The sequence below is a fragment of the Macrobrachium nipponense genome, chromosome 49, assembly GCF_015104395.2.
Source record: "Macrobrachium nipponense isolate FS-2020 chromosome 49, ASM1510439v2, whole genome shotgun sequence".
Taxonomy (NCBI): domain Eukaryota; kingdom Metazoa; phylum Arthropoda; class Malacostraca; order Decapoda; family Palaemonidae; genus Macrobrachium; species Macrobrachium nipponense.
The window spans coordinates 8301162-8311161 of record NC_087224.1 but is presented as its reverse complement, the minus strand read 5'-3'; the positions used below and the strand labels follow the sequence as shown (position 1 = coordinate 8311161).

General features: G+C 36.1%; 1 protein-coding gene across 6 annotated transcripts in view; it reads left to right on the top strand.

Annotated features, from left to right (window-relative positions):
• The window catches only part of LOC135205301 (mucin-3B-like), a 178236-nt gene that overhangs the window by 45448 nt on the left and 122788 nt on the right, over positions 1-10000 (top strand). For all 6 annotated transcript variants that reach the window (XM_064235720.1, XM_064235719.1, XM_064235718.1 and 3 more), the window contains exon 2: positions 6998-7120. In XM_064235720.1, the coding sequence (XP_064091790.1) occupies positions 6998-7120 (123 nt within the window). The remainder of the gene's footprint in view (positions 1-6997; positions 7121-10000) is intronic.

The window sequence follows — 10000 nt, the reverse complement described above, 5'->3', positions numbered from 1 at the left end:
GTGTGGCATTTTGAAACTTATTTGAACACTAATTGTCAGGAGGAAAGAGGATAATATCATTCTCTCGTGTTTAGAATATTATTGCTTTATTTGGTCTTGAACAGTTAACTCGTTTCTTAAATTGCTGGACAAAAACTTGGGCTCGATTAAATTTCATACCCAACATTATGATATTAATCGCTAGCCCCTTCCATCATATAGGTTATTGTAAATGTTGTATAAAAGGATTTCATAAATTCTAAATACAGTTTCCTTTTCACTGACCATAGTCTATTAGTTTTATTCTCGTTGTGACCAAATTCTGGAATACTCTTCCCAATCCTGTTGGTGAATCATTTCAACTCCAGAATTCTAAACTTCTGCAAACGCCTTTTAGTTTTAAGCAGGGTGACGCGAGGCACTTCGTGAGTCATTTGTTATTTACCTTAGTTATTGGTTTGTTATTAATCATATTTGATTTTTCTATGTTATTTCTTTTGTCAGGTATTTTCTTCGTTCGTCAGTTTCCCTTTATATACTGGGTTGCGTGTGTTATTGGGACTCATAATAATAATAATGATAATAATAATAATTATAATAATAATGGTAATGGTACCATATTTACACACAAAATATGGAATTACTAAAACATCGTAGAATCGGCAGTAGGAACAGATCCCAATAGAAATAAAATGAAAGAAATGTGTCCGTCAGTTGAGTAAAGATTACGTGGCCATTGTTACTCAAGTCTGTAGTGGGGTTAAGTAATCCTGAAGGGTTAAAGTGACACAAACTTTTTTGCGTAATACGCGTCTGAGACGCGTATCCTTGAGTGGACGCGCAATAGAATGTAATTCGATTCTGCCTAGTAGAGATTGTCTGGCGGTTCTTCAAGATGACTCTCTCTCTCTCTCTCTCTCTCTCTCTCTCCTCTCTCTCTCTCTCTCTCTCTATATATATATATATATATATATATATATATATATATATATATATATATATATATATATTGGTTTATATGTGTGTCTGTGGAGCAAGACCCTTGGAGAACTGGCATGATTTAACTCACTCCCTCAGATGAACAAAAAAAAAAAGCAGAAATCAAGAACATGAATCGGATTAGTGCGTCCGAACGCGTTGGACAAATAAGAACAGTTATGACGTTTATGATTATTTGAACGTAAGCGCGCCTTAATGAACGAAACCAAATGCAAGAGAGAGAGAAAGTACAGAAAAACGGGACTACCAAACATTCCATTCCCTGTGACCGAAGGACATCCTTCAAGAAGCAAGCTGAATCCGATGGTCAATCACGGCGAACGAACACGGCCGGCCAGTTGCATTACTTCGGGGCGTGGTCGAGTAGCTGTTACCGGCCTCGCGATGTTTCACCTTGAACGTCGTCGGGGATCTGAAGCCATGCCCAATTTTTCCTTTGATTAAAAATAGCTTTCTCTTTCGTTGCGAGTCCTCTCGCGTCTTAGATCTTGACCTTATTGTATTTATTACAAATTATTTTAGAATTCACTCTCCCTCTGATGTAATGGACAGTCTTTTCCTGGTTTAATGTGTCAACTAACTTTTATATGCATATGTATGCATATATTATATAGTAGTGCTCTAGTATCTCTCTCTCTCTCTTTCTCCTCTCTCTCTCTCTCTCTCTCTCTCTCTCATCTCCTCTCTCTCTCTATATATATATTATATATATATATATATATATATATATATATATATATATATATATCATTCGAGCTACAAATGTCCTTTAATATCTAATTCGCTCTACCTCGGAATTGATATATTTTCATATATGTACCGAGGGGGAATTTTTTAGTTGATAATAATTTCGTACCCCCATGGGATCGAACAACCGTCCAGTTAGACGGGGAACGAAATCAGGATCGGACAGTGACGCTACCGAATCTGCTATCAGAGAGGCTAAAGGTTTATATAGATTCTGACCGTTGTATTCGTAATTAGAATCGATATGAAACACCCTCCACCATGCTAGCCGATTCGAGCGTTTGACCCACGCAGCCTTGTTATGAATACTTATCACATCACCGTGATTCTTATAAATCATTCTTCGAGCTACAAATGTCCTTTAATATCTAATTCGCTCTACCTCTGGGGAATTGATAGTTTAGCATATATGTGACCGATGGGGATATACGAAATTATTATCAACTAAAAATTCCCCCTGGTACATATATGAAAATATATCAATTCGAGGTAGAGCGAATTAGATATTAAAGGACATTTGTAGCTCGAATGATTTATATGAATCACGGTGATGTGATAAGTATTCATAGATATATATATTATGCTACTTATATATTTATATATATTTATATAATAATATATCTTCTATATATTATATTTATTTTATATATATATATATTATAATTACTATATATAGATAATGATTTTATATATTAATATATATATTTATATATATATTATATAGATTAATATAATATAAATAAATAATTAATAGATATATAATATGTATACACGTATATATGCTAAGTTAGAATATTCTTTAATAAATTACTTTAATTACTATGAGTATTGTCTAATTATAGTGGTTATTCACTCGGCAAGAGCCCGCGCTAGCATGAGTCCAATTTATAACAATAACAATAACTACAATAAACATGCAGCTTTCAGCCACGGCCCGGTGGTGGCCAGTCCTAGAGCGTTACCAGACGCACGATCATAGCTAACTATAACGTTAAATAAAATCATACACTCCTACTAAGGCTAGAGGGCTGCAATTTGGTATGTTTGATGACTGGAGGGTGGATGATCAACATACCAATTTTCAGCCCTCTAGCTTCAGCAGCTTAGAAGATGTGAGGACGGACAGAAAAATAGCCATCTCAATAGTTACCTTTTACGGAAAACTAAAACTGTTGAACGTAATTTCCCACCGAAGACCCACATGATTCCTTGGAGCACCTTCGCCAGAAAGTTCTGAAGACCGTCGTGGTGGCAATCCATTCTTCACCTCAGTATTTCCCAGCGGGGGCCTTTATTTGGGGGTTGGGGGGTGGAGAGGGAGGCAGGGGCCGACCGGAAGCGTTGCCCTGGCCTTACTGTACCTGTAAACCACACATGTAAAACGGCTCGTTCCGCCTGGGATCGCAGTAAACAGTCGGTAACTAGCCGCCCCGCGTTGGCTTCGGAGCTTTCCCGATCAAACGGTTCTTCTTCGCGGAGTCACCCTCAGCCACGGCTCCCTTGGAGTTCAGGTTCCTCCGAGGTTTTGGATTGACGAGGCGCCGGGGTCGTGCGTCTCGGTTTCACCCGTGTCGGTTTTTTTTTTTTTGTTTTTTTGTTTAGCGTACAGTAACTCGGAGGGTAAACGATTGGATTCTATTTGATTTTGGGAACGGATTGGCTGTGGTTAGAAGGAATGCTAATATCTTCAGATGGATTCTAGATCTGAGGTGGAGCTATATATATATATATATATATATATATATATATATATATATATATATCTATATATATATATATATATATATATATATATATAAACATGATTGAAACGGCAAGACCTCACCTTAGTTACAGCACCAATAGAAAGAGAGGTTGGCCCTCGACCCAACAACTTCAGTATAAAATAAGGTGGCGTTTATGAACTACAAACTCTGATTGTTACAGAAAAGAAAAAAAAACGATACAAAACCCCATTTATCGTAGAGAGATGGTTCGTTGGATCCCTTGATGATAAAACCGTAAATCTAAATCATATTGTTATCGTCGAATTTTAGTTTGAAGTCACGAAGCGCGATGTAACTTCATCTCAAATTAATTTTGTTATGTTTTTGTTCAGACTGGATGAACAAATATAATTTTCTTGCTTTGTTTAGATTGGCTCGATGTCTTATCTTGTAACAGGAACATTATCTTTGCAGGTGTTACCTACTTTTGCCTTTGTTTTCTTAATTGTTTTGATCCTGTCTTACAAATGAACGTTAGTTACATTGGAAATGCTATTTTAAAAGTTTATGGTCTTCGACTGTTTACTGATTGCAGAAGTGTAAGATTTTTTTAGAGATATATAATGAATTTACTTCATATATAATTCACTTGTTTTATTTTGTTTTTAATTATAATGATTTTTATTGCTGTATAGATAGATAGATAGATAGATATTTAGACATAAAACTTCACATTAATAAGGTATCTATACCAGAAAAACTATTTACGGTAATTTCAAACTTGCGCTTGTGTCGTGAACTGAAAATGCAGTTTGGAATCATCAAAAGAATAAAATAGATATATTTATGAATCTTTTTTCAATTCTATTTCTTAATGACTGGAAGAGAAACTACATGAAAAAATATATAGCCTACTCGCTTTTTGCGGTCTAAGAAAATATAAGAAAAAAAATAAAAAGAAAAAATGGTAATGTTCGGAGCCCCATCACGTACCAGCCAAAATCCGAAAGGGCTTCAAATATTGCTCTGATTTTTTTTCTCTTTTTTTCGGTTTTTTTTTTTTTTTTTTTTTTTTTTTTTTGCCATCGACATCGAAGTGAAAGTTCTTTTTTGGTCTTTGCGAAAATATGAGAATATTTGCTTCCCCCGAATCTGGGGATTTTGGTATAAATCCCCAAAGATCATCAGGAAATCTTTCGTTTATGTTTCTTGAATCGTACAACGTTTAGAACGAATTTTCTCCTGACCTACTATGGATTTTGAGTAACAGAAGTTTTAACAGAAAAGAATGATTGACTCTCTTTATCATCGACATAATATACCTGGCAATATTTTTACCTTTCTCCGATTCTGGTAATTATGGGAAAAAAACGAAAAAAACCTTCGATGCCGCATAAATATTCATTTTGTACAATAACCAAATTCACAAGATAGGAATAATGCTTATGTGTCTTTGATGTAAGAGGGAAATATATTCTTATTTGTCATAATCTGACAGTTCTGGAATAGCTCTGCCGTAAATGTGTCTTGTCTCGAGGTATGATAAGTTTTTAAATGATATAGATATGAAATGAAAAGTGTTCATATTTTATTTAAGTAGATACAACAGAAACGTTTATTTGTTCAAAATCTGAGTTTTTTTTTAACTAACTAGGCAGAAAAGGAATGAAAAAAAAAATGATATTTCACAAACTCTATAGAGGTGGAAGCAACAAAATTAGGATAAAAACCTACTTAAACTAAATCCACCTAAAACAATGTTGAAATCTATCACATTTACTTCAGTAGAACCTGAAACTATATGAGGACAAGATTTGAATCTTTCGGGTTCAACTTAATTGAACGAATTTTTTTTTCTGTTTAACAAAAATCATAGTTTATAGTTCATGAACGTCATCATTTGAACTGAAATGGTCTAGCCGAGGTCCAACCTCTTTCAATTGGTAATGTCCCTGAAATTAGGTCTGGCCATCTCGATCCTCTTTCATATTGCCGATCCGTTGCCAAAATCTCATGAAAACCGATCATTAACCAAACTAAGATCGCTTTTGTTTGTAAACCTTAGAAAGTAACTTGGAAGAGGAGACAGTCCTCGCAAGGCTCTGGGGCTTATTGGCAGTGGGTGTGTACACAGTAACGAAGGGGTATGGATGTGGAGCAGGTAATCCCATCCCAAAAATCAGTGCATTAATACTTGCAATGCACCGGAGGAGACTGTTGCAAGCGGGAATAAGACCTGCCGAAGGCCCAGAAGCCTTTAGAAGCCCCAGGGGGAACTCCTATTCAGGTCAGTGTTGCCTTACATAAACAAACCACTAATTATGTGAGGTGCAATATTTCTGACTGGTCTCTCGGAGGGGGGAGTGTTGGGGGGTGGGGGGTTTGAGAGAAAGCCAGTGGAAAATGGTATTTCATGGTACCTGCTGTGACCACTGAGCGCCCGAAGCGCAGGATGATGCCATGAGGGGCGCTGCAGTGAATCACGTTTCTGCTTCTCTCTCTCTATTGCTTCATGAATAGTTCAGTTCAGTTACGTTTTCCATTTGAGGTAAATTGCAAATTGCATCAGTGGCTTGCAGGTGCTTGTGGTCCAGTGGGTAGGACACTCATCCTCGCAACAAGAGGTCCTGTTACATGGCGCCCTCTGTTTCGTAAGTGGTGGATTGTGCTCCTTGTAGTTGGGTGATTGGGGATTGAGCACAGCAATCTCATTGCAGAATGTTTTTTGAGAAACAGGTTAATTAACACTTAGATACACTGCTATAATAGGGATAGGTGTATGTTTTATAATAAATATATATATATATATTATATATCTATAATTATATATATATATATATATTTGATATTAGTTCTATTTTTCTTTAGCGTTTCTTTCCTTACGTTTAATTTCAATATAAAAGAATTAAACTTATTTAAATTCAGTCCATAACAAATGCTCTCTCTCTCTCTCTACCTTCCCTCGCCTCTCTCTCTCTCTCTCTCTCTCTCTCTCTCTCTCTCTCTCTCTCTCTCTCACGCAAAACCACAATGCACGTCCATAAACCTGCAGTATTTTATTTTTTATTTTTAAGTCGAACCACATTTTTTATGACTTACGGATCCCGATATATTATTCATTTCATAAAGTAGAATTTTCAGTGTGTTCACCAGAAATGACATAGTTTCCCTCTGCAATGCATTTTATATTGTTCTATGTTGACCTTGACTTATGGTAAGTGAATAGAAATAATCTCTATATTTAGTTTTGTGCATATTTTATGACATATTTACCCAATTAATAAATATACAAATTAATATAATAGATTACTCAATAGGTTAAAGTTACACAGGACAGGCTCCTTCTTCCCACATTTACTCTGTGGAATATCCATTCACTCCTCGGCCAATTACTTGATGTCCTTCTACTTCTAAGTTTTGGAATTCTCTCCCTGAGTTTATACTCCCCAACTCATATCCTTCTTCGAATATTTAAATGACCTCACTGTCAGCTACTTTTGTTAAAAACTTATGATTTAGTTTATTAAGTTTGCTGAATATTAATCTACCATCTTTCCATTTCGCAGACGAGCAACAAAAAGGGTGCGACTTGACGACAGAACAGCCATGCAGGTCGAACTCGTCCCTATGCGTGCCTCTGGAGCACGTTGGCGACGGCTACATCGACTGTCCGGACGGTTCGGATGAAGGTAAGTCGAAGACTAAAGTTCGTGTGGGAAAATATGAATTTTAATGAGCAATATCACGTTTTCATACCAATATTTCCATGTGTGTTCGTTTAAATTGATCATTGTTGACGTGATGTCGACATGGCGGAAGAATCGGACGAAAATTTAACCAGCTTTTTTTTTTGGCTGAAATCCGCCGTTAACAATTTCTCGAAATATCAATTAGACAAACGCAACAAACTAATGACACCCCTTCAAAGGCGGGGCTTTGATGAGAGAGCAAATTATCACAGCTTTTTATTCACCCCGATACAACTGCATCGAAAGTGAAAGCGGAGAAGAAGGAAATCCAAAATCTGTCGAGACAGGGACCGAGGTCGACTTGTAATTTGTCTCATGGCTGCTCAGTCATAGTGCCTTATGAAAAGCGAGGACGGGAGCATAAGCTGAAATATTATCTTTATTATTATCACTGTACTTATCCTCTCTCTCTATCTCTCTCTCTCTCTCTCTCTCCTCTCAATAATAATGTTATATTATACGATACATATATAATATATTATTTATATTATATATTTATTTTATAATTATATATTTATTATTTTAATTAGATTTTATATTATATATTAATATATATTTGTATATATTATTGCATATATGTGTGTGCGTGTGTAGTGTGAAACAACTTTGAAAAGAAAACCTGTTGTAACACAGAGAGAGAGAGAGAGAGAGAGAGAGAGAGAGAGAGAGATCAAGAGAGAGAGAGAGAGAGGGCCTCATGCCCTAAATACCTGCCCTCCATTTCTGTAGCAGGAGGCCGTTGTAGCAACTCTTCTACATCATAATCTCACTTGTCCAAAGTTCTCAAATTTCATCCATTATAGTTTAGAGATTCCCGTCTCTCTCTCTCTCTCCTCTCTCTCTCTCTCGTCTCTCTCTCTCTCTCTTCTCTCTCTCTCAAATCTCTCTCACACCAAATTCTCCGGGAAGACTCGTTCTCTCATCTTATTTTAGATAAATTAGACGATTTTGTGGTTACATATGTTTTGATAAATGCATACATAGGGGCATATATATATATATATATATATATATATATATATATATATATATATATATATATATCCTAGTGAACAGTTAGTTATTCGGCTAAGTCATAGTTTAAGGTGAACAAGTACATGACAGGAAAGATAATTTGCCTACCCCCTGGGTATGTGTGCTCTATTTAGCCAGTTCCTGATACGAGAGCTTAAATGTGAGCAATAATACGTACTTGTAATTCTGTTTTTTTGTGTATTTCATCTTGCGCATACGCACATTACACATACTCACACACACACACACACACACACACACATATATATATATATATATATATATATATATATATATATATATATATATATATATATATATATATATATATCAAGGTTTTCAATGAAAAAATAAGAAATAGTATGATTAAGAAAATGCAATTGAATTTCGTCCTGTGGCAAAACCCGATGACTGGACGCGCCCGTACTCGTGTCCGAAGAGAGGAGAGAGAGAGAGAGAGAGAGAGAGAGAGAGAGAGAAATAAGGGTCACATACTCCCTCGTTTTCTTCTGAGCACCGGAGCTTTTGAAAAAAGTGGTCAGTCGTCAACCTCGTTCTTTCATGTCGTACTTTCAAGAACAGATCTTAGGTAAATGATGGCAAGGGTTGTGAGGCAGCTTGGGAAACGATCGATGCGACTCGAGAACTGTCGATTTGGTTTTTGAAAACGAGTCGCATTGTCTTCGACAGGGTCGAATTCGTATAGAAAAACGTCTAGTCGACTTGGAAAAGGGGCGAGTTGACTTACAAATATAGGGTAGAAAAGGTGGGGAAAAAGGGTAGAATCGACTTAAAAAAACTGGATCAAGTAGATTTGACAAAGGGTCAATTAGTCATGGAAAAGTCGGCTTGAAAAATAGGTGAGTTAGCTTGCATCTAGGGATCGAGACGGCTGAAGGGTCGAATTGACTTGAAAAAGAGACGGTCGAATTTAAAAAAGGATCAGGTAGACTCGAAAAGGGATCAATTTGTTTTGAAAAAGGGGCACGTCTATTTGGAAAAAAGGATAAAATTGTCTTGAAAAAGGGTCGAATGCATTAGAATGAAAAAGGAGTACATCAACTTAAAAAAGGGTGGAGCTGACACGAAAAGAGTTCATTTAACTTCAAATAGGGTCGAACAGACTAAAAAAAAAAAAAAAAAAAAAAAAAAAAAACGGTGTCGACATTTGAAGAAGGATCGACAGACTTAAAAAGGGTCGTAGTGACCTAAGAGTCGTTCGAGGTGACCGAGAGACAATCATGTTTTGTAGGCTTCTGGTTTTAGAAAGGTCCTCTAGATTACCACTGACCTATGACGACCTTGTCGCTGACCAAAAGATGATGACGCCGGTACTAGTAACTAGAGTGGTCTGACCTGGCTTTTGACTGGGTTGTGTCATCGAGAGGTGGTTGCGTTTACTCTGTCTGTCTGACTGTCCGTCTGTTTTTCTGCTATTCCATAAATGTCATGAAGGATGAGCAACATTCTCCCTCTCTCTCTCTCTCTCTCTCTCTCTCTCTCTCTCTCTCTCTCTCTCTCTCTCTGATTGTTTGTAAATGATTTTGAATATAAGATTAATTTATCATTACAGTAATATTATCCTTATAATTATTCCATGAAAACAGAGTGGGATTAATTTCAAAAGACTATATTAGCGTACCATTAATAGACAGCAATAATAATTATATAAAAAACAGTAATAATGAGTGAACTATAATTGTGAATTTTGATAACACTATTACTGCCATTAATGAAAATCATAATGTTGAAAGCAGTGAACTGGCAAAAATGACAGTACTCTAATAATAATAATAATAATAATAA